This window comes from Nicotiana tomentosiformis, chromosome 3 (assembly GCF_000390325.3).
Source record: "Nicotiana tomentosiformis chromosome 3, ASM39032v3, whole genome shotgun sequence".
Classification (NCBI taxonomy): Eukaryota; Viridiplantae; Streptophyta; class Magnoliopsida; order Solanales; family Solanaceae; genus Nicotiana; species Nicotiana tomentosiformis.
Window position 1 is genome coordinate 141919057 of NC_090814.1, and position 25637 is coordinate 141944693.

At 37.7% G+C, this 25637-nt stretch overlaps 1 protein-coding gene across 1 annotated transcript; it reads left to right on the forward strand.

Annotated features, from left to right (window-relative positions):
* Positions 1 to 19184: 19184 nt before the first annotated feature.
* Positions 19185 to 23349, forward strand: LOC138908598 (uncharacterized). The gene is made up of 4 exons (XM_070199275.1): positions 19185 to 19295; positions 21907 to 21966; positions 22547 to 22738; positions 23035 to 23349. Exons 1-4 carry the CDS (start codon positions 19185 to 19187, stop codon positions 23347 to 23349), a joined length of 678 nt encoding a protein of 225 aa, XP_070055376.1.
* Positions 23350 to 25637: the final 2288 nt, after the last annotated feature.

The window sequence follows — 25637 nt, forward strand, 5'->3', positions numbered from 1 at the left end:
TCCGAGGAAGAGATACAAAAATCTACTGTATATAAATATGGCACTCAAGAACCAAAACCCTTGAAATACACTGAAAAAGACAACAAAAAAATAGAATAAGCAAAACAATAACAATATTAGTTGATATTGGGTAGTACTAATTTAGGGATAGGACAATCAAATTATACATTTACCCTTCACCAAAGCTTTTTCTCCCAAGTATTTTAAGAAATATAAGGTAAAAATTGAGAATAAGGTTTAACCAAATATTTGTTTTTAACTTTTATTTCAATTTTAACCTTATATTTCTTAAAAATCTTTGCGAGAAAAAGTTTTGAAAAAGGGCAAATCTCTGGATTGTTATCCCACAAATAAATAAAAATAATATCACTAATATCGGAATCCAATATTGCACCAAACATGGAATAAATGATCTCACAATTTTTCCCATAATTATACTCCATCCGGTCCACAATAAGTGATTTTTTAATTGTTTTCACACAAATTAAAAAATTCACTTTTAAACATTAATTAGCAATAAAATTGGTCATATTAACATTTATTATCTCTTCACATAAACACTCCTAACACATACTCCAACACTATTTACTCCAAGGGCAGTGTAGGGAAAAAATAATTAATTTATTCTTAAAATCTGAAAAAATTACTTATTTTGGACCACAAAAAAAGAATTAAAAAATCACTTATTATGGACAAGAGGGATTAATTACTTATCTCTCAAACCAAACCACCTTAAACTTTTTCACACTTTGACAAGGTGCATTCAAGAGTTATTCAACTTGCAATTAGCCAATTAATGTTAAAAATTACTCTAGTTCTTAATATTAATACAGCGGATTAAAATTAACGGCAAATGGCCAAATATATTTCTCTACTTTCAAAAATAGTCTAAGAATACCCCTCGTTATACTATTGTGTTATCTATACCCCTGCAGTCATACTTTGGGTTCAAATATACCCCTCATTTAAACGGAGGGACACGTGTCATCGTCATGTTGGTCAATTCTAAATATCTCTTAATTAATTAAAAAGACATATTACCCATACACGAAAAATATTTTTTTTTTTTTGTAAAATCTCGAAAAAACTAAAATTATTTTTACTAAAAACTGAAAAAAAAACGAAAATATTTTTTTTCCAGTTTTTTTTAAAAAAACTTGCCTTAAGAAAAAACTGAAAAATATTTTCTAAAATAATATTTTTGTAAAAACTGAAAACAAAAAAAAAACAAAAAAACTGAAAATCAATTTTTAAAGCATTTTTTTTTTGTAAAACTGGAAAAACTGAAAGAAAAAAAATATTTGTTTTTTCAGTTTTTACAAAAACATTGCTTTAGAAATTTGCTTTTTTTCAGTTTTTACAAAAATATTATTTTAGAAAATATTTTCAGCTTTTTTTAAAGCATTTTTTTTGTAAAAACTGGAAGGAAAATAATTATTTTTTTCAGTTTTTAGTAAAAAATATTTCAATTTTTATAAAAAAAAATTGCGTTAGAAAATTGATTTTCAGCTTTTTATTTTTAATTTTTACAAAAATATTGTTTTAGAAAATATTTTTCAGTTTTTTCTAAGGAAGGTTTTTTGTAAAAACTTGGAAAAAAAATATTTTCGTTTTTTTTAGTTTTTAGTAAAAATAATTTCTGTTTTTTTTTAGTTTTTACAAAAAAAAAAAATGTATGTGGATAATGAGTCTTTTTAATTAATTAGCAGATATTTAGAATTGACCAATAGGACGATGACACGTGTCCTCCGTTTAAATGAGGGTATATTTGAACCCAAAGTATGACTGCAGAGATATAAATAACCCAATAATATAATGAGTAAGTATTTTTAGACTATTTTTGAAAGTAAAAAAATATATTTAGCCATTACCGTAAAATTAAACTTGGTTGCGGCGGGGGTAGAGGGGGAGGGGGGGGCGTGGGGCTGGTAAAAAAGAGAGAAGGATCTTTAAAGGATTTAAAAGGGAATCCATTAATCGAAGTGTAGAGAATCACGTCAATGGAAACTATTTGCTCTTCCAATGGTACCCCCTCAAGTGTCACAATTATCAAAATAGCCCTTTCAGAGATATTGTGCGCTTTTTGTGCACTGCAATCCAGCTTTGGTAAGCAAAAATGTCCCATTCGCAGTTGTTAGGTGAAGACGAAACAAATCCGTTTTTGTCTTTTAATTTCCCTTTTTCTGGTCATAAGTCATAACCGCACCCTTCTAAACTTACTCATTGAGGGCAGACACTGAAACCTCCAGCTTTTCGTTAAATGTTTTATTTAATTTTGTTTTCTCCCTAGCCAACCCTGAGATGATCAACACTAGATGTCTACACTATTTTTCCATTTAGTTACCCAAATTCTCAATTTATGATTGAAAATGGAAGATTTTTACACTAAATTTTCATTCTATTGTACGATTGCCAACAATAATTTTTGTTTTATTTACTTTTCTCAAACGACAAAAAAAAAGGCGTATAATTCTTTCCTTGGTCCAATGGGTTTACGAGTCAAACCGGCTAACCAATGAATTTGTCAGTCAATGATAGAAGAGATTAAAAAGGTTGAGCTAACTGTATTGGTTGAACTGTCTGCTGATCCATGGAACTTGAATTTACCGAGAAAGAAGCAATATAATCAGGTTGACCATTCCGACAGACCAGGGATTAATCAACGCCTAAATTGTTATTCTAATTTGATTCATAGGAGTAATAGTTTCCAGAAATAGTCAAAAACTCAATTTCAGTCTCTTCTTACAATCGAAAAATCAAAAACCAAGCTTCACTTCTAATTCACGTTTCACACAAGCTTCGTGGCTCATTCTCTTGTCATAGTTACTCCCGTTGAAAATTTACTCGCATCAAATATTTATATTAAATTGTACTAATTTACTATGATAAAGTGAAATAAAAATAAAAATGTATATTAATTAACTATGATTTAGAAATAATTATGATTGTGAAGACATGTGATATGTATTTGGTGGGTTGGTATAGACAACCGGTACAGATAAATATTTATTATTCTTCCATCGCTTCATGCAGTACGTCGTCTAAAATAAAATAAGGAATAAATTTTATAGGTAATCATTCAGCTTTCTCTTTTTAGTTATCACCATAGTTACTTTTAACAGATTTACTTTTAAAAAAAATTATTTCCTTAATGTCTAAGAATATTTAAACGACGCGACAATATAATCGATTGAAAACAAGGTTGTCTATCCGAGACACTATAACGGTTGAGATATAGGGAGTACTACCAATGCACCAACTATAGAGTATATGCTTGGTAATATAAATTGGGGACTTTGGGACCCCAAAATAGAAAGGAATACTACTTTTTCTTTTTCTTTAAGTAATGGGGACAAGCTAAGACAGGCTATCTTGGAAAGAGACTGTAATCAGCGGTAGAATTTGAACGAAATATAAACACGTTTATTAATTGGCTGTATTTTGAATAAAGTATTGGCTGTACTTTGAACAGATATTGGTCAGATATGTTTAATAGGGCATTATATATCGTGCCTGCATTATAGCATGCTAACTACTATTTAGAGCACCTCTTAATACGGCTACCAACTCATGTGTTTATGACTAATGACTTGTCGTCATTTTTTCATGCTTATTTCTCAAGTTGATTCCCTGCATTATCGAAGCCTTTTCTAAGAGTCGTTAAAGTCATTCTTTATAGTCAGGAATGAGGAGACTGAACTAATTTTTTTATTAAAGAGACTGAACAAATTGGTTGTTGTTAGCATATGGGCATTATATTGTGGGGTTACACCAGACTGTTACTGTGGATTGTCAGTATATGAGATGGTACAACTCAGTCCAATTTGAGGCTAATCAAGATAGAGGAATAGGGTCAAAGGGAGAAGAGGCATAAGTTAGGTAACACCACCAAACTCTAGGGGTCGGAATTCTTTCACCCTATAATTTCAAGCTCTAAAATTTAAAACTTTTTGGTAGAAATGAGTTTATCTCTTTAGTGCGCCTATTCAACATAAATCCAAATTAGTTTGGCATGAGAGTTTTGAATACCGAATGGTTAACAATAGAAAAAGTTAGTAACCAAAAAGACAAATTCCAGTGTTAATTTAGACCAACCTAGTTTGAGTAAGCAGAGCATAGCAATACAAATCATCGTTTAACACGCATGGGGAAAAAGCAAAAATATCTGTCAGCAAATCTCCACAACGTGAACTTAAATTGAGCAGGAGGCATGAGTAATAGCTAAATTTATTACCTTTGACAAGTTTGTAATTGTCACTAACCAACAAAAAACAGCCACTTCAGGACCGTGGACAAAAATACAAAGTAGGAGTAACTAATATCTTATCGATTTCCAAATAAAATAATTATCAAAGGCATAATATATTTCAATAGGTAACATGACATTAGGCATATGAAATCCTAATAAAGAATGGGCATCAATTCAATCGAAGAGATGTTACTACTGTTTACTGTACTTTCAGTCACCCTTCTCTTGGGAATTGGTGTATAATATGATATCGTCGAAAGACACTAATCCAACTGGTAGGACACTTGTAACCTTCTTACTAAAACTCATAAACATATTGTCGATTCCCTCTTGCTCATTCCATCCACGTTATAAACCACTGTGTTTAAAATATCAAAACATTTTTAATAAGGAAAACGTCATTTTTTAAGCAAACAAAACAAAATAAACAAAGGAATCAATATGTCACAATATAATTTTAGATGTAATTTTCTTAAAGTAAACTAAACTAATATAAAACCAGAAAAAGGTTTTGTTTTTGGGTGCTATTAGGAAAGTTCCATCAGATATTTAAGATGAAGGATTAGATAGGTTGCTTTAAGGAGTAAGACACTATCATGTGACGATGGTTACAGTGGGATGAATTCCTTAAATTGAGGTTTTAAATTTGAGCCAGAATATTTATAAATAAAAAGAACTGATAAAGAATGTTTGAGTATTATGCAACGTAAATTTAAATTAATCGAGATCCACCATAAATACAAATTAAAAAAATAATAAGATACCTAAAAAAGAGGTGCAGGAGAAGCTGGGCCACGGACTCCAAAAGTTGATCACATATTCTCACGACATATTCGTTTTTTTTTCAAAATTGTGGTTGTCACGAGCAATAGCTGATGCTTGTGAATGAAAGTATGGCAATTGGACAAAATATCAAATCAGTCACCCTCACGCCCTCCTCGAGACTTTCAAAGAAGAGCCCAACACGTGAACCATTTCGGAGCTCCGGACAAAATTTACGGTTGGATTGTACACGTCACATTTTGTATAAAGTACTCTCCATTTTTGTTTGCAATTCCTTTTGCTTCCAAGAAAGTCATCTCATGGCATTTTCCTCGACTGTTTGACTCCCTATATGGCTAGGAAATTTTGTAGGTTAGAATAACTCTTATACAGTTGAATTTTTTTTTAAAATTCATTGTCTGCTCTAAAAAAAAAATTATAACAATTGAATTTATATGTGATTTTAAGGATATGCTGATTAATTCAATACAAATGATAAAAAATATAAGATTAAACAAATAAAAGACGTAATAAATTGTCAAACCAATTAAGGGGAGTGATCCCGTACTCAGTAACAACTTAATGAAATACTTGTCTTTGATCTCGGTCTCACACTAATGAAGAACTGATGAATAAAAATAAGAACTTTGAATAACAGAGAAAATAAGAGTATATTATCTTGATATGCGTGTTACAATGTATTTTATGAAAAATAAACTTTCCCCTGTATACAGTAAGAGAGTTTTACCCTAAGTACAATTCTAAAAAAGGTAAAAATCTTCTGTTTCGACGATCACTGATTTTCCGTCGATACGAGCTGAGATTCACGTCGTAAAATCCGGTTAGGTACGAATATCACAGCCCTTTGTTAATCGTGTGCAACTGCTGATTAATGCTCTCCGAGGTCTCAACCCTTAAATCAGACCTCAAGGATATGACCCTGATATCCCCGGGGGCAGGTGTTTACCCGAGCCCTGATGCAAGGGGTTCTTCGTTCCGACTCCGATTGATTACAGTCATGTTCCTGCTCCGCTTGGCTCACCAGAAAGTCGAGTCATGCAGCGGGCTCAGTTTTACCCATATACACGTACGAAGCTTAATCTTTATTGCTTGACCCAAGTCGCGGCTTAATCTTTATTGCTTTCCTAATGACGATTTTGTTTTTATGAATAACATGACGATTGTGCTAACATGATTGTTAAAGAATATTATAGGAACGACAACAACAATAACAAACTCAGTGTAATTTTATAAATCAGATTTGAAAAGGATAGTGTGTACGTAGACCTTAACCCTACCTTATGAAGGTAGAGAGGTTGTTTCGAAAGACTCTCGATTCCTTAAAAAATATTATAGCAATATACTTGAAAATATTTGACTATAAACTTAATTATATTGTATAATTTAAAATATTATAAAAATTCATAAATTTCAGATATTGAATTTACTACTATAGGTACATGAAAGTTAGGGTGGTTGTGAATTATGTGAAGCACATGCTTTTACCTTGAAGACTGAGAAATGCGAACTTCTGGTACTGCGCACCTATCTTAGATTAACAGCTGCGACCAAATACTAGCAGGATTCACTCCCAATGCTTTGCGTATGTCCTCTGTTACGTCGGCGCTGCCCAGCCACCCCTGTCTCCTTGGCCCTTGCCTTGCTCTCCACGTGCCTTTTCTATACTAGCAAAAACTAGTTTGCTGTTGACGCTTTTTCAAACTCTTATTAGGAGTATTACTTTTGGCAAAATTTACGGCTTAGTTAAGGTAAATTTTTAGTTACTTTCAAAAATAATAGTCGATAATTTATATATATATTTTATACATTTATATACTTTATATATAATATATTTTTTACTAACGAATACAATTAATTTTCACGCAATCAATTTTATATTTTGCCTTTTTTTTTCTTTCTTTCTTTTGTTCACTACAGGAGATAGAGCTTACAGACAAAGACATTTACATTCTAAGAATAAAAGTGGATTGTGTTACGTATTGATCATACTACTATATAATGAGGGTGATCATATTGAGGAAACTACACAAGATGACTACGTTGGTAATTTATATTCATCGTTTCTATCCATTTTTAAAATAATTACATAAGTTGCCTAAATGATCAAAACAAATTACCCGCCTACCCACAACCCATCCCTTAAATCACGAGATCCATTTACAGATATTTAATGAGTTATTTAATTCTCTTATCCGCTTGTTTGTTATTAAATTCCATGGATCCATAGTTAAATTAAATGAGGAAATAACACTGAATGCCTATCACTCCCAAAATATTTACTCGGATTTGCCTATTTGGAAATTAATTACAACTCTTACCTAGGCAATCTAAACTTATTACCCGTAAATTCACTTGCCTTTTCCCTTTTAATTTGCTTTACGCTTTTACCCAACATGAGGGGCAAATTGAAAATGCATGCAAATCTTTTTTTCGTTCTGTTTTATTTTATGACTTGAATTCCAAGACTTCTGACTTCTACAAAACATTAATCTGTCATTGGAGGATCTTGGAACTTGAAACTCATAAATTGGGTTTGCTAAGTTTGTAGTTATTTTGATCCGATTCTGATCGGGTATGTTTGAAATGTTAATTGGAGGATGTGGCTATATTCCGAGTCAATTTGGTGGAGATTTTAGAGTAAATTTTTAAATTTTGGGTTCAACTCACAGATTTGTATTGTATACCAAAATGATATACTGTATATATATAAAATAATTAATTCAAGAGTATATAATTTACTACAATAGTATACTACTAATATTTTTTTTGAAGGAATGAACTAATCCTCTATATACCAAAATAACATATTATAAATTATTTTGGTTAATTCAATAGTGTATAATTTATTGCGTTGAAGTGGAGAAGAAGAATTTGTACTGTATACCAAAATAATATACTATATATCATTCTGGTATACAGTTCATTCCAATTATATACTATTATAGTGTACTATATAATGTAACGGTATACTCTTACAATTATGTCCTTTTAGAATTTGTTGAAATTCTTATTGACAATTGATATTATTTCAGTTTAATAATTGAATTAAAAAAATTATTTTTAAACTCTTTGCGTACAATTGGATACCCTGTTGGTTTAGCTATATACTATACCGGTATCATATGCTAGTTGGAATATTTTTTGGTTGTATTAATTATATTTAATTGATACACTAATTGATTTTTCTTTAGTAATAGTAGAATAATACAATATCTTGAATTTTTTTAATTTTCCTTTATGCATGTGTATTATGTAGTCATTTTAATTTTTTCTTTATGCGTTTGTTTTATATAATAGTATTATAGTATAATATCTTAAAATATATTATTATATTAATATGTGATACACTATTTTTTTATTTTTCTCTTTATGCATGTGTATTATGTAATAATAGTATAGTCATCTATAGTTTCCCAGAATTAATTAGTAGAAATGTATACCCTATTGTTATAATTATATGTCATATTTATCATATGGTAGTTGAAATATTTTTTGGTTGTTTTAGCTGCATTTTTTAGTGAATTCTATTCTGAAATGATTTATATGATCATATTTTGCTGTGTTGAATTTTCTTGTACCTATGGACATAGATTTTGTGTATTATGTAATAGTTTTTATAGTTATATGTAGTTGTTGGAACGACCCCGTACAACTATATACCCTATTAGTATAGATATATACTATATTGGTATCATATGCTAGTTGAATCATTTTTTGGTTGTATTAGCTGCATATAATTAGTACACTATTTGATTTTTTTAAAATAATAGTAATACAGTACAATATCTTGAAATACTTTATTATATTAATATGTGGTACACTTTTTTTTATTTTTCTCTTTATGCATGTGTGTTATGTAATAGTAGTATAGTCATATAGTTGCCGGGAATTAACAAGTAAAATTGTATACCGTGTTGGTATAGTTATATGCCATATTGGTATCATATGGTAGTTTGAATATTTTTTCGGTTGTTTTAGGTGCATTTTTAAGAGAATTCTATTATGAAATTATTTATATGAACATGATTTGAAGTGTTGTAATTTTTTTGTGCCGATGGACATAAATTATGTGTATTATGTAATAGTTTTTATAGTTATAAGCAATTGTTGGAACGACCACATACAACTATATACCCTGTTAGTATATGGAAAGAGCAAGTTGCTTTGCGAATATTTAGCTTGCAATGCGAGTATGTAATTTTCTCATACTTTTATTACATCCTTTAATATTTTGGTACAGTAGTATAGTCGTAGATAGTTGTAACAATATTCTAGAGTAATCATATACTTTGTTGGTACAAATGTATACCATATTAGTATCGTATGGTACTACAAGTCTTTTTTGCTACTTATACTTTTATTGTATTTTTCAATATTTTATTATCATTTCTATTCTAACTAGTATATATAGAGATTTGGTGGCCATAGATTATGTTTTATTGCTCCATAACTGATTGTGTTATTGCTAATGGTCGAGTGTGTACTAAAGAAGTTAAATGAAATTAGAAAAGGAACAAGAAATAAAAAAAATAAGGGAGTTAAATGGAATTAGAAAAGGAACAAGAAATAAAGGAAAATTAAAAAAAAAGGAAAAAAATAAAGGAGTCATGATTGAGTGTGAAATAAGTTATGATAAAAATAACAATAATACGATTTGGGAAAAAATAAATGAATAGAAAAAGAAAAAAAAGAAAAGAATAAGAAGAAAACGAGAAAAAATAAAAGGAGAAAATAAAGAAAAAAAGGAAAAAAGAAAAGAAGCATAGAAATAAAAAAAAGTATTGGAGAAAAAAGAGAAAGTTCCCCACAAAACTACTATGGGTAGGAAATGTAATTAGTTTGATGGGTAGAAAAATAAATGGGTAGGTAAAGGTAAATAGTTTTATTTTTGTGGGTAACTGTGTCATTAACATAAATTTAGTAATATAGTCACAACTTTCTTCAAACTAATTTTACTCTAGTTATGATATGAGTCTAGCATAAGAACATTATTTTAGGATGCATATTATTCCCTCCCCATTGGGTTGCTCTAGTATGAACTAGGAAAAAATGATTCTTTTACAACCCAAAAATTGATCTTTGGACTTTGATAAGCAGGCTCACCATCTGGCCCATAAAAGAAAAAATTCGGCCTATTCCTTATCGAATCTGTCTCCGACACACACACACACACACAAACCCCCTCCTTCCACTAACCCAGTTCTTGTATAAATTGTTACATGGAGCGAGTTCTCCTCTATTTTTTGTGACACTTATTCTCTTTTGATGGACATATACCTCTATATCCCTGTAGAGAAAGGCGTTTACCCTAAAAAAAATGGATAACAATTGAATTTATTTGTGATTTTAAGGATAAATGGATTAATTCAATACAAGTGATTAATGATGTTAGATTAAGAAAATGAAAGACGTAATAAAGGACCAAACCAATGATAAAGGTGATTCCGAGCTCGGTTGGTGGCTTGGTGAGGAACTTGCCCTCGATTCCAAGCTTGTACTTATGAAGAACTTAAGAACAAAAATAAGAACTTTGAACAACTAAGATGATTGAAATAAATTGTCTTGATATGCGTGTTACAATGTGTCACATGAATAATAAGCTTTCCCCTTTTATATAGCAGGGGGAGTTTTACCCTAAGTACAATTCTAAGAAAGGTAAAAATCTTATGTTTCGCTAATTACTGATTTTCTGCCGATACGGGGCGAGATTCACGCCGTAATATCCGGTTGAGCACGAACATCGCGACCCTTTGTTAGTCGTGTGCAACTATTTGGTAATGCTCTCCCAAGTCTACCTCCTCGAACCGGACCCGGCGGATATGGCCCCGATATCCCCGAGGGCAGGTGTTTTGCTCGAGACCCGATATGAGGTGCTCCTCACTTTGACTACGAGGGGGGAAGTCTACCTCCTCAAAATGGCCTCCCCCATTGTGGCTGCTAACGAACCTCCCCCCGAGCCTCCCTTGTAGTCGTTCATTCCCGGGGGCTGCTCAATTGCAGATGACTTAATAGTCGAGAAGCCCTCGCGCAAACAGGACCGAGGTGAGGGAGTCTCGAGGTACATATGTTCCGTGACTAAGGATGTTCTTCCCATAGTTCGGAAGGATTGCAATTGGGAAGGCAATAAAGTAGTAGTCCCTGGGATCGAGTACGCCATCACTACCCACATGGAGGGGTACTTATGTATTTACATTTATCCCTTCACACTGGGCCTAATAGAGACGATCATCCTAGACTTTTGTAAGAGGTACGAGGTGTGGATCTGGAAAATCCACCCATCATTGTGGAGGATTGTGACCCTCCTCGGCTACTTCGTGAAAAAGACCTAATTTCGTCGGTTCACGGTCAACCACCTACTTCGATTATATAGTTCCCGGATGTTTCGAGGGGCAGTGATCAAGCTTACTCGTCGGGCCAGCAAGGCCCCCTTCTACAGTATAGACGAAGACTGAGACTAGGGCTGGCAGGGACGCTTTGTCCGAGTGAAGACCGAGGATTTGATCCCCCCGGAATACATTCCATTCCCTGAGAAGTGGAATGCGTCTCGTAAGTGCAACTCCCTCTTTCAATATCAAAAATTCTTCTTCTTTCATTTTTGCCTTCTCATTCATGCTTGTGGTTGTGCAGCTGTTGTCCGGGTTCTGAATGCGGTCCCCCCATTAAAGGAGTGGATCAAGGGCATCTGTACTCAGATGTCGTACTTCTAGCGCACATGGCGCGGACTTTCGAAGGACCGATGGGAGACCCGTTCTCATGGTATGTCCTTTTTCCGAGTAGCCAACACTATGTCTTCACCTTTTATTTTACTAACTCCTCTTCTTTTATTATTGTTGTTGTTGTTGTTGTTGTTGTTGTTGTTGTTGTAGGTTTTCCTAAGTTTGTTACCACGGAGGGGAAAAATAAGAGGAAGATAAAACCCTCGGTCTCCCCAGGTTTCGACGTAAAGAAACCAAAGAAGCGGGTGCTCCGTAAGCCGAGGAGGGGCTCCAGTTACCGGGAGTTTGACTTTGACTCCCTTCTTTGGCTTAGGGACGAGCCGGAGGATGAATCTATTTTTGTAACGCACGAGACAACCTATCCCGAGGACTGGGATGCATCTGAGGGAAAGACTCGCGAGATCGACCCCCCTCAAGCTCAAAAGACCGACACAGATATCTGGGGTGAAACTTCCCAGAATGTCGGCTCTGCTCCAAAGGAAGCGCCCGGCGTAATCAAGATCTCGGGGACGCTCTCCTATAAAGCGATAAAGGAGAAATCCAACCGGGGGGGGGGAATACCATTCACTCCTTTTCCGATGGAGTGGACTCATCTGCTTTGGAAGACTTCTCCGGTCTGAATGACTTGGATGTTCTGAAGAAAGACACTTCCTCGGAAGCTGGTGGGTCGAGCCCGAGTCCGAAATTAGTCAATCAGTTCCCAGCTCCGAGTGTGGACCCTAACCGTAAGAGGTCGATTATACTGACCGTCCCGGAAAATGCCCGCATTTTGTCCGCTCCCGTGGGGGTAGCTAGCTACCTCCGATGCCTAGTGACCGAGTAGGACCATACAAAAATGAATGTGGTGAACGATCCATGCCTTTTCAATGAGGCGCAGCAGGCGCTGAACCGGGTAAGGCATCGTTTCCTTTCTTTTATATATAGTTATCTATGTTTGATGTTTCTCACATTTTCTTTGTCTTTTTGTAGTCCCCGGTACTTCATCATGAGAGTTTCCTCCAATATCGGGTTGAAGTCAATCAAGTCGAGCTCGAGATCAAGGAGCTTGCCCATAAAAGGGAAATGTACAAGCTTCTTAGTAAGAAGTAAGAGGGGGTCAGCAAGAACCTCCATGCCGAGCTGGATGTGGCTCAGAAAGAGGCATCGACCTTAAGGTAGGAGCATTCACACTTGGTGGAAAAGGTAAAGGTTTTCGAAGTTAGAAATGAAGGCCCCGTTGCAGAGGTTAACAATAATACTTCGCAGGTCCAGTAGAAGATCAACCAGATCGACCAACTCCACAAGGAGATGGATGAGATCCACGTGATGGCCGATGGGTGGAAAAACAAGATGGACTTGTTGGCCTCGGAGAAGGAGACTGCCTAGGCCAGGCTGACTTCGGTGGAAGTTCAACTCCGGGTAAAATAAGGCCGATGTACGGGCTCGACAAAATGAGGACCTCCAAGCTCAACTGGGCTCGACCATCGCTGAACGGGATGTCCTTGGAAAGGAGCTAGAAATAACGAGGTCCAAGTTGGAAGAAACCTCGGCTGATGCTGATGAGATGGTGGCCCAATATAAGGCCGATATTGAAGCAGTTGAGGCCTGCCTAAAGACTATTGCTGAGTATGTGAGGCGGCTTTATCGGAGGGAGACCCTCGAAGAAATACATGCCCGAGGCTTCGACCTATGTTTCGAGGCCGTAGAGTCAAAGAGGCTCGAGGTCGAGGCCAAGAGGATAGCTGATCCCCGAGGTGAAGAGGGATCCGAGGGCTCTAAAAAAGATCTCATGCAATCAGAATCGGTAAAGGAGATGGAGGTATTAAACCCTAGTTGGATTCAACCAATTGAAAATCAAACCAGGAGTGCGAGAATCGCCTCCTTACGAGTGTATGTAGACGAAATACAGTCTGAATCCTTGAAGATCAAAGCCAACCCGGCTTGATTTCAAAGGCAGTGCTTGCCAAAAATAGGGCAAGAACTAAGTAACACCACAGATGTATGCACAATAGTGAAGTACCACAAAATAGGTAAGTGAATAAGTGATTGGTTCCATTTTAGAGCCGGATTTGGAGAGGTTTAGAGATATAATAGTTAGGGTTTGGTGTGAGAGGAGAGGAGAGCGTTTGGGGGCGGCTGGGCAGAGTGAAATGTGAGGATTAGGGTTGGGGCGAGTAAATAAAAATGAAGGGGTGATCATAGGCCGTTGATTTTGGGAGATCAACGGCCAAGATTTTTAAACCGGTGGGGCGGGTCGTTTGAAGTGGGTTGCGACTAGGTTCATTAAAAGGGTTGTCTCGTTTGGTCTTGGGTTTATTGGGCTAGGTTTTGTGTCCGAAATTAACTCAAACATTGGGCCGAAGTTTTTAAATACACGAAAATTATAAAAATAAGTTTTAAGAAGTAATTAACAAATAAAAATATTTATTTGTGTAGTAAGATGCTTAAAAATAATAATTTGTCATTATAAAATATAAAAATGCTATTTTGTCACAAATAATGTAATAAAATGTAATTATTCATATCATATAAACTATTATTGCAAAATTGGGTAAATAACTTTAAAATTTAAGTATAATTATATGAAAATGAGGTAAGATATTATGAAACATATATGTGGATGCAATTAATAAATTTGGATGATTAAGTCATCATAAAATAATTTAAAGGGGTAATTAGTACATATTCAAATAATTTAAATACAAGAAAATTAATTTTAAAGCTTTAAAAATTATGAAAGTTAATAGAAAATACTTGTATGACTCTTGTAAATTGGTGATGATGCCGGAATGATATTTTAAAAGCATATATGATATTTATAAAAATATGAGGGCAAACTTGGTAGCTTTGATGTGTCCGATGGCTGACATGATACCGGCATCATCGACGCTGAAGTTGTACTCCGATAGTCTTGGTGCCTCCCTGGCCCGATTGTCCTGTTGAAATCGTTTATTTCATGAGCCCCTAGCTATTATGACCTCGATTGCTTCTTTTTTCATTCCTCGTAGGGTTACGTCCGGATCCACTGCCCCTTCGATCTCCGCTATACGGTTGATACCGATCTCTGCTTGGTCTTGGTTCATGGTTGACGACTCTTCTAGACCTGTCATTAGTTCTGATGGGATACATGGACCTAGAGGGGGCCCCGAGCTGATCATCCTCGACTCTAATTTTCGATTGGTACCTGTTATGGACGTCAGCCCAAGTTACCACCGGGTACTATATCAAATTCTGTTTCAGCTGCTGTGAAACCAAGGAGCTTTAGGGGTTGAGTCCTTGAGTGAATGCTTGAACGACCCAATCGTTCGCAACCGAGGGCGGGTCCATTCTTTCCATTTGAAACCTCGATAAGAATTCCTAAGCATTTTGTTATCTCTTTGTTTCACTTTAAAGAGGTCCGATTTTCTGGTCTCAACTTTGATGGCCCCGGCATGAGCTTTCACGAAGGCATCTGCAAGCATAGCAAACGAATCAATGGAATTATGGGGCAAGTTGTGATACCATATCATTGCTCCTTTAGACATGGTTTCTCCGAACTTTCTCAGCAGAACCGACTCGATTTCGTCATCTTCTAAGTCATTCCCTTTGATGGCACACGTGTAGGAGGCCATGTATTCATTTGGATCTGTGGTCCCATTATACTTTGGAATTTAGGGCATACATAACTTCTTTGGGATCGATTTCGGAGCTGCACTCGAAGGGAAAGGTTTTTGAACAAATTTCTTGGAATCCATGCATTTCAATATCGAGGGCGCTCCTGGGATTTGATAAACCTTGGAGTTATAGGTCTCCACATTTTAGTCGTTGGCTTCGATTTTGTTTTCTCCTGATTCCACCCGCTTTTTCAATTCCTCTAGCATCTTTATTATCTCAGGGTTGGTCCCGGGTTCAACTTCTTCACACGGCCTTTCCGTGACTGGTTTATTTCTACGGGTGTTTTCCCGGGGTGGTTTGGGCTCAACTCTGTTGGGGGAGAAACTTTGGTTCTGCAACTGGGCTGCATGTTGAGCCTACAATATTTCAAATATCACCCTTAAATTGATCCCATCACCTTCGCCGTCGTGTTTATTCTGGGCTATCGATCGGGCTCCACCGCGAATGCTATTTTCGTGGTCGGTAGGCAAGTTTGTGTCGATAGCCACATGTGAGTTAGCAACGATCGGGTCCGCGACTGGAACTCCGTTGAGGTCAATAATGGGCAACACATTGTAGTTCTCGCCATGGTGGCCAGACTCAGCATCAACGTTCAAATGAGCAGATTGACAGTTTGACATTTTTAATTTGACGTGAAATGAAAAATCTCAAAGAATAAGTGTAAAATAGAGTGTGTTATGGAAATTTGTATCAAATTGCCACTATTATCCTTATCCCCACGGTGGGCGCCAAACTGCTTACCCTAAAATAGATAACATGTGATTAATGATGTTAGACTAAGCAAATGAAAGATGTAATAAAGGACGAAACCAACGATAAAGGTGATTCCGAGCTCCGTTGGTGGCTTGATGAGGAACCTACCCTTGGTTCCAAGCTTGTACTTATGAAGAACTTAGAAAAAAAAATAAGAACTTTGAACAACCAAGAGGATTGAAATAAATTGCCTTGATATGCGTGTCACAATATGTCACATGAATAATAAGCTTTCCCCTTTATATAGTAGGGGAGTTTTACCCTAAGTACAATTCCAAGAAAGGTAAAAATCTCATGTTTTGCTAATCATTGATATTCTACCGATAAGGGCCGAGCTTCATGCCGTAATATCCGGTTGGTCACGGACAAAGAGACCCTTTATTAGTCGTGTGTAGCTGTTTGGTAATGCTCTTTGAAGTCTCAATCCTCGAACCAAACCCGGAGGATATGGCTCCGATATCCCCGAGGGAAGGTGTTTTGCCCGAGTCCCAATATGAGGTGTTCCTCGCTGACTCCGATTCATTACGGTCACGTTCCTGCTCTGTTTGACTCACCGGGAAATTGAGTCATTCAGTGGGCTCGATTTTACCTCTGTACAAAAGGAAATCAGGGAGGAATTACTTTCCCGATGGTGTGGAACCTTCTATCCAGGTAATCTGATAGTCAAAGAGTGAATCAAATTGTTTTTACCCGAAAAACAGATAGAGTTGAATTTATATGTAGTTCTAAGGATACGTGGTACAACTTAGAGCAAATCGGAAAGTAAGTAGAAATATATCGAATATTGACTTGTAAAGAAAGAAATACGAACCAATAATGAATTAGAAAGTGATTTTATGAACTAGCAAGATGAATCAATGTATAGAGCTCATAAGATGATAATCTCTACTGTATTTCTCTGTCAATAGTAATATCAGAATATAAGAGTGTATGTATGCCTGAATGTTGGATCCTTACATAAATAATAGTCATCTCTCTTATAGTGGAGGGATTCTACTTTGGATATAATTAAAAATATATAGTGGGGAACCTATGATAGAATAGCTTTTCCCAAATTCCAGCCGAGATTCTCTCTCCTGAGTGCGTCTGTAATGGCTCTTGTCCCATAAATCGATCTTGATCGGACTTGGTATTGGTTGGTTTCCAGATTAAGAGCCCGATATTAACTCGGACTCGATATTGACTTGGGACCTGGTATTGACTTGGGCTCGGTATTGGTAGGTCTCTGGCTCTAAAGCTCGATAATGCCACTTCACATCATAGTTCTATTTGGATTCGAGCTCGGTAATGACTTCGAGTTCGGTATTTGATCGGTCTCAGAAATTTGAGCTCGGTAACCTGGCTTCGGATCTCATACCTAATATTACGAGGATAACCTTCGGTCCATCATGTTCCAATCTTAACTAATCATATGAAGGTCGAAATCGATTTTGACCGTATACAGATTGTCTCCTCGTTTCTCGGGAAGAATGTGGCGAGAAACGACGTGATTTTCAAGCGATATGACTCGATACAAACTGACGTTTGCATCGAGCCTGACCGTGATGTACGTGATAGTTGTCCCGTCGTTTTAGTTTACCAAGGCATTAATTGCATGTCAGGCAATGGTTGGCCATTGTCGACACTGAACCGACATTGCCAACCCTATAAATAGCCCCTAGTTTTACCATTTTTTACTTTTACATCTCCAAATTCTCTAAGTTCCGTTTCGTATCTTCTAAGTTCTTCATCTGTAAATTTGTGTTTTTACTGCAAAATCCCTCTTTAGAACACCAAATCTTGTCATCTTACTCTATCTTCAATCTTCAAATCCTAATAGCGAAAACGTCAAAAACCGTTTCTCAAAAACAAAAAGTTTCTTCTTCGCGGCCTGCCGGCGACAAAACACCGGTGGAGCTATGACCTGAGGAGTATGTTCCCAGGGGGTGTGTTCTTACCTCCGATTTTAAGATCGACAAAGCTTCGCCGGTCCCTGGTCGATGCGAGCCAGTATCGAGATATATGTGCTCGATAGCCTTGGGCCATCTTAAGCAGTTAAGGAAAGATTTCAATGGGAGGACATAAAATAATCCCGGCTCCCGAATAAGATATTACTACCCATGTGAAATGGTTTTAAAGTGTGTATACTTACCCTTTCACGTTGATCCCTCTCGACCCTGTTGTCATCGAGTTTTACCGCCATATAGTGTAACCCTAGGCCAAATCCGTCCTTCTTTTTGGAGGATCGTTATTCTGATTCGCTTCTTCGTGAATAAAGTCGAGGGGATGCCTTTCACCCTCGACCACCTCATTAGATTGTACAACCCCTGCCTCTATCGAGGTGGGTTAATAATACTACAGTGCCGGACTACCAAAGTGTTGTTCTCGAGCATATACAAGGACAAGGATCGAGGTTGGATGGGCAGGTTCATTCGAGTGAAGACCTTTGACTTAATCCCTGCCGAGAAGATGTCGTTTCCCGATGAGTGGAACATGGAGCGTAAGTATAATTTCTACTATTAGCTCCTATTGTTTTACTCCTTTGTTTCTTTCTCACCGGTATCCTTTTGTGTGATATAGCGGTTGCTTGGATGCCCGGTGCTATTCCTAACCTTAAGAGTTTGGTACGGGACCTGGCTTCGATCTCTACATATGCCGAGCGCTTGTGGCGCGCCTTATCAAAGGACCGATAGAGACTAAAAATCATGGTAAGCCACTTTCCCATGCCTTCGATGATTCGAACAAAATATCTTTACTATACTTAACTAATTTTCTTGTGTGTAGGCCTGGGCAAAGATGCTGTCATGAGGCCCTTGTCTGGTGAGGAAGAGACTTCAGCCCTGGTTCCAAAACCGGCGAAGGATAACAAGAGAAAAATGGCCTCTACTGTCGAGGATCCAAAGCTTAAGACGAGGGCAGCTCATAAGACGAGGAAGAACATCATCCTTTTTACCTAAGAATCTGTTCGGCGTCTAAGGGATGGAGACGAAGAAGAAGAAGAAGAAAATGACGGGTCCATACTGGTGGCCCGAGTGAAGAAAACCATTGATGCCCCAAAGGCAACTGGGTCGATGGCGGTTCATGAGGCTCCATCTCAAACTGAGGGGATATCGGAGAAGGACTCGGGCAAAGTCCCCGAGTCATCGGAGATCGAGGATGCCTCCCACCGAAGTCAACAAACTGTGGGTATATCTGAAGGGGCCAGCCCTAAAGCTCTTATGTAATGACCCAGCCAGTCGTTTTAAAAGCTGTAGCCTCATTCCTCTATTTAATGCTCATTCTGTACTTTATAACTGTTATATGACTTGCTGGGAAAATTGGTTTGGGTCCGATGAGATTTTTAGAATGAATTGGAACACTTAGTTCCAAAGTTTAAAACTTAAGTTGAAAAGGTTGACTGGATGTCAACCTATGTGTAAACGACCCCAGTATAGCATTTTGATAATTCCAATAGCTCTATAAGGTGATTTTGGACTTAGGAGCATGATCGTAATTTTATTTGGAAGTCCGTAGCGAAATTAGGCTTGAAATGGCTAAAGTAGGAATTTAAGTTTGAAAGTTTGACCGGGGAGTTGACTTTTTGATATCGAGATCGGAATACAGTTCCGAAAATTTTCATAACTCTGTTATGTCATTTATGACTTGTGTGCAAAATTTGAGGTCAATCGAACTTGATTCGATAGGTTTCGACATCGAATGTAGAAGTTGAAATTTTTAAAGTTTCATTAAGCTTGAATTGGGGTGTGATTTTAGCGTTGTTTGATGTGATTTGAGGTTGCAAATAAGTTCGTATGATGTTTTAGGACTTGTTGATGTTTTTGGTTGAGGTCCCAAGGGCCTCGGGTGAGTTGCAGATGGTTAACGGATCAAAAATTTGACTTAAACAGCTGCTGCAAATTTTCTTTTGGTGAGAAATCGAGCCCAGAAGTCGAGCCCAAAAAACAAAACGAAGACCAAAAATAGAGCCGAGGATCGAAGGCAAATCTCGAGGGCCATGATCGAAGAAGGCTAGAGGGCCATGATCGAAGGCAGGCTCGAGGGCCATAATCGAAGGCAGGCTCGAGAGCCATGATCGAAGGCAAGGATCGAGTGATATGATCGAAGGCCCAGGCTCGAGGGCCATGATCGAAGCCACGATCGAGGCCCAGGACCGAGGGCTACCTTGGCAGAATTATAAAGAATGGGACTTCATCTCATTCGCCATTTTTGACAAACTGGAGCTTGAGCATAGGCGATATTTGATAGATTTTCAAGGAAATATATTGGGGTAAGTGATTCTAACTCAGATTTGGTTAATATACACGAATATATCATTGTTTTCACCATTTAATTACTGTATTGAGATTGAAGTTTGGAATTTTTTTAGAATTCTCATATAAATGAATTTTTGAGATTTCGGTGTCGATTCGGAGTTGGATTTGAGTGAAACTGGTATGGTTGGACTCATAATTGAATGGGTTATCGGATTTCCTAACTTTCCTCAGATTCCGAGACGTGGGCTCCGCGGTCGATTTTTGAGCTAATTTCGAATTTATTGAAAATGTAGTATTTTCTTATAAAATTGATTTCTATAATTTTTGTTGACTGTATCAAATTATTATGACTAGATTCGAGTCGATTGGAGTCGGAAAATCGAGGAAAAGGCATACCATTTGATTAAATTGGAGCAAGTCGATGTAAGTGACTTGTCTAACCTTGTTTGGAAAAATTTCCTTAGGATTGGTATTGATGTGATAATTGTAATGTGATGAAAGTCGTGTATACGAGGTGACGAGTGTGTACACGCGCTAAATATGAAAGATTATATTTTAAAATTGTGTAGATCATTGTTGCATATTAATTAAATTATTAAATCTTGTTATATTCTCCATCATTGATCTGATTTATATACTTTAATTTGCTTAACATCCTTCTAATTGTTTTTACTTGTTTAGCTGAAACTTGGTTTCTTTTATTCTGTGCATTATTTGAAGGTGGAATTTATTTAATTTAAATATTATTAACATGATGTATTTGATATTCTAAATTTGGTATGGAGGCAACATATTAAAAATTTTGAAATATTATTTTTGTTGAGTTATTTATGCCTGAATATTTTGTGAGATTTTTGTACTCATTGTGATTGAGCAGTGAAGCTCCCTGTTGTGGAAAATATTATTGATGTTGTTTATGTTGGCAAATTGAAATATTTGGGTACTTGAGGTACAAATTGTGATATTGATACGCATGCGGTGGTATAAGGTCTGGGTGTTTAAACGCATGCAGTGAGATAAGGGTGGCTTGATACACGTGGCTAGTAGGGAAACTACTAGAAGTCATGCGGTGTGATAAGGGTGGCTAAAACGCAAGATGCTATTTCGGAAAAAATATTTTTCTTTAAAATTAAATGTGAAGGTTCCCGCGGTGATATAAGGAAATAAGATATTGTGAATTTATTTATGATTTGGGACTACGAGGCGGTACCTCGGGAATGTCCTTGTTGATATTGATTTATGGCCGCAGTTGCCTTTGATTATTGCTGTGATTTTCTTAAAGTTGAAAATAATTCTGTTTTGTTTCCAAGAGGTATTATTTACCATTATTTTGCGTAGTTAATTGGTGACATACTACTTACTTGATTCATTTCCATTGTCATTTCATTTTTATTATATTGTTAAATATTTCACCTTGGCTTTTATTATTCCAGTAGGGTTTGACCTGACCTCGTCAGTACTCTACCGAGGTTAGGCTTGGCACTTACTGGGTATCGTTGTGGTGTACTCATACTACGCTTCTGCACATCTTTTTGTGCAGATCCAGGTACATCCTACCAGTCCAGACATCAGTGAACTATCCGTGTACGGAGACTTCGAGGTATATCTGCCAACGTTCGCCGATTCCGGAGTCCCCTTCTATCCTTGTTATGTTGTTTACTTATTTTCTTTAGACTCTGATATATAGAGACATTGAGGATAAATTTTTAGAATTTTGTGACTTATTTCTACCGGATTTTGGGAGTTATTGTTATGTGAGTTTGCAAATTTATTTATTTCATATTTCTATTGTTATTCCGCATTGATAAGCTTACCTAGTCTTAGAGACTAGGCGCCATCACGACATCCTATAGAGGGAAATTTGGGGTCGTGACATCTTCGAACTGAGGTGAACTCCCCAAGAGACTTGCTTGGGGCAATAGTAATCGGTGACTCGCCTACTCTCCCTGATATCTCCGAAGGGGCGATTCGGGAAGCCTGAGCTTTGGGCACCCTCGAGATAGACGGGGCCCATGAGGATGCTCCCTTTTGTGATTTGTTTACCGGTATTGAGGATGCTGCCAGCCCGAGTGACGCGTCGGGTCTTTTCTTCGAGGTTCAACGATCGGGGTAAGCCTCGATTCCCTTTGTCGATGTCATATCTTTCCATTTTCTGCCTAAATTTTTCCTTTTTTGTATAGGCTTTAGCTCTTCATCAAGAAGAATTTTCTAAGTCTCGAATGGAACTGAGACGACGTGAGGCCGACTTCCGAGGGCTTTTAGAAGAGAGAAATGCCCTCAAACTTCATAATGGGCAGAAAGAGGAAGAGATCAAAGATCTACGAGTCGAGTTGGCCAAGGCATACCAAGATCAGACCGACCTGACCGAGCAGGTAATGATAATCTTAAAAATTCATAGACTCGATTCGGGAACGATGGTTCATATTTCGATCTCACAGCTGTAGCTAAAACTTGAGGTGATCGGGCTGCTTCGTGAGGAGGTCGATATGATAAGGGCAGAGACTTTGGGGCGGAAATAAGGTAAGGACCGCCTTGCTACAGAAAAAGAACTGCTCGGGCCCAATTATCATCCGGCGAAAGTCAACTTCAAGTCATGAAGGAGAAGAGCTCGGGTCAAGGAAGAAAAATAGAGGATATCGAGGATCGGTTGGCTTCCGTACTTGCCCAGGCCAAATCTGAAGCCGAAAAAGCTAAGGCCGAGGCGGATGCATTCGTGGCCGTCTATCGGGCTGATGCTGAAGTCGCTCAAGTTCAAGAAAAAAAGGCAGCCGAGACCGCTCAAACTCGAGCATATTGGGTTGCTGAACTTGCCAAGAGCCAATCTCAGAGGGAAACCCTTGAGGAGATCCTTGCTCGAGGCTTTAATCTTACCGAGGAGAAAAAAAGGCTAAAGAGCTTGAAGCCGATGGAGAAGAGACGGCCCCCGGAGATAACCAGGAAACTTAGGGTTTTTTCCATTTTGAGTTTTTGTGTAGGGTACTGATGGGACGTTGTAAATACTTCTTATGTATATATAAAGATCTTTATCCTTTCCTGACTTGTCTCTATTTTATTCTCTGCCCTGTGAAGATTTTGTTTCATTCTTGCCTTATGAAAATTTTCATAAGTTTGAGGCCTTAGGCAATTTGATCGAAGTCGGACCTTGTAGTCTTTATAACCGAGTGAGTGTTAGCTCAAGCTCGAGCTCGAGCTCGAGGTAAGAGTAGTCCTTAGGCTTATAGTCGAGCGATCGCTTATTCGAACTCGAAGTAATGTAGCCCGTGGGCTTTATGGTCGAGTGAGTGATTGCTCGAACTCGAAGTGATGTAGCCCGTAGGCATTATTGTCGAGTGAGTGATTGCTCAAACTCGAAATAAGTTTAGCCCTTAGGCTTAGTAGTCGAGTGATTGCTTATTCAAACTCGAAGTAATGTAGTATGTAGGCTTAGTAGCAGAATGAATGATTGCTTGAACTCGAAGTGATGTAGCCCGTAGGCTTAGTAGTAGAGTGAGTATTTACTCGAACTTGAAATAAGGTAGCCCTTGGGCTTCGTAGATAGTCCCCGAGTGAGAATGGTTGCTCGAACTCGAGTTGGGATAGCCCTTAGGCTTTATAGTCGAGTGAGTGTTGCTCGAACTCGAAGTGATGTAGCTCGTGGGCTTTATGGTCGAGTGAGTGATTGCTCGAACTCGAAGTGACGTGGCCCATAGGCTTTAGGGTCGAGTGAGTGATTGCTCGAACTAGAAATAAGATTAGCCCTTAGGCTTTATAGTTGAGTGAGTGATTGCTCGAGCTCGAAGTGACATAGCCCGTAGTCTTTATGGTCGAGTGAGTGATTGCTCGAACTCGAAATAATATTAGCCCTTAGGCTTAGTAGTCGAGTGGGTGATTGCTCGAACTCGAAGTAATGTAGCCCGTGGGCTTTATGGTCGAGTGAGTGATTGCTCGAACTCGAAGTGATGTAGCCCGTAGGCATTATGGTCGAGTGAGTGATTGCTCAAACTCGAAATAAGTTTAGCCCTTAGGCTTAGTAGTCGAGTGATTACTTATTCGAACTCGAAGTAATGTAGCATGTAGGCTTAGTAGCAGAATGAGTGATTGCTTGAACTCGAAGTGATGTAGCCCGTAGGCTTAGTAGTCGAGTGAGTGTTTACTCGAACTCGAAATAAGGTAGCCCTTGGGCTTTGTAGATAGTCCACGAGTGAGAATGGTTGCTCGAACTCGAGTTGGGATAGCCCTTAGGCTTTATAGTCGATTGAGTGTTACTCGAACTCGAAGTGATGTAGCCCGTGGGCTTTATGGCCGAGTGAGTGATTGCTCGAACTCGAAGTGACGTAGCCCGTAGGCTTTATGGTCGAGTGAGTGATTGCTCGAACCCGAAATAAGATTAGCCCTTAGACTTAGTCGTCAAGTGAGTGTTTACTCGAACTGGAAATAAGGTAGCCCTTGGGTTACGTAGATTGTCCCCCAGTGAGAATGGTTGCTTGAACTCGAGTTGGGGTAGCCCTTAGGCTTTATAGTCGAGTGAATGTTGCTCGAACTCGAAGTGATATAGCCTGTGGGCTTTATGTAGGGCTTGTTCTCGTTGATTTTTCGGTCCCAATTTATGGGCTAATGGTCGGTCGTTGAGCCTGTTTGCATAATAGATCACGAAATAGGGGATGGATTCTGAGATACGAGATATCGGTAAAGGAGAATTTTTTCTTTGCCATTATACATGCATTCACGCTTTTGTACCAGGGATCAAGCTAACTACACGAGCATGGTTCGTTTTGACCATTTGACTATTACAATTTTTCCTATCGAAACCCTATTGTTGTGAAGTAACTTCTTTGCATCGAACTTGATATAACTTGATATATTCGACGGTAATTTCCCCCCCCAGGATTCGAGGTTGATTATAAAGAGGCCTTGGATACTGTCAAATTATTCTAATTTAGGACGATCAATGGTTGCCTCATTAAAAACCTTGCCGAAAAACTTATTTGGGATAAAATCGGTCTAAGGGAAAAAGAGTGCAACGCGTGCTTTCGGGCCTGAAGGCTTCGGATTGACTAATCCATCCCTGTTCTCGGTCGAACTCCTGCAAGGGTTAGTTTCAAAATATAAATGAACTTTGGGGAGGGGGGGGGGTCGTACCTTAGCAGTAGTATCGTTTTAGGTGTGACACATTCCAATTGCTTGGTAGTTGTTTGCCGTTTATCACGCCGAGCTTGTAGGATCCTTTACTGACGATTTCGAGAAACTGATACAGTCCTTCTCAGTAAGGACCCAGTTTTCCTTCATTTGGAT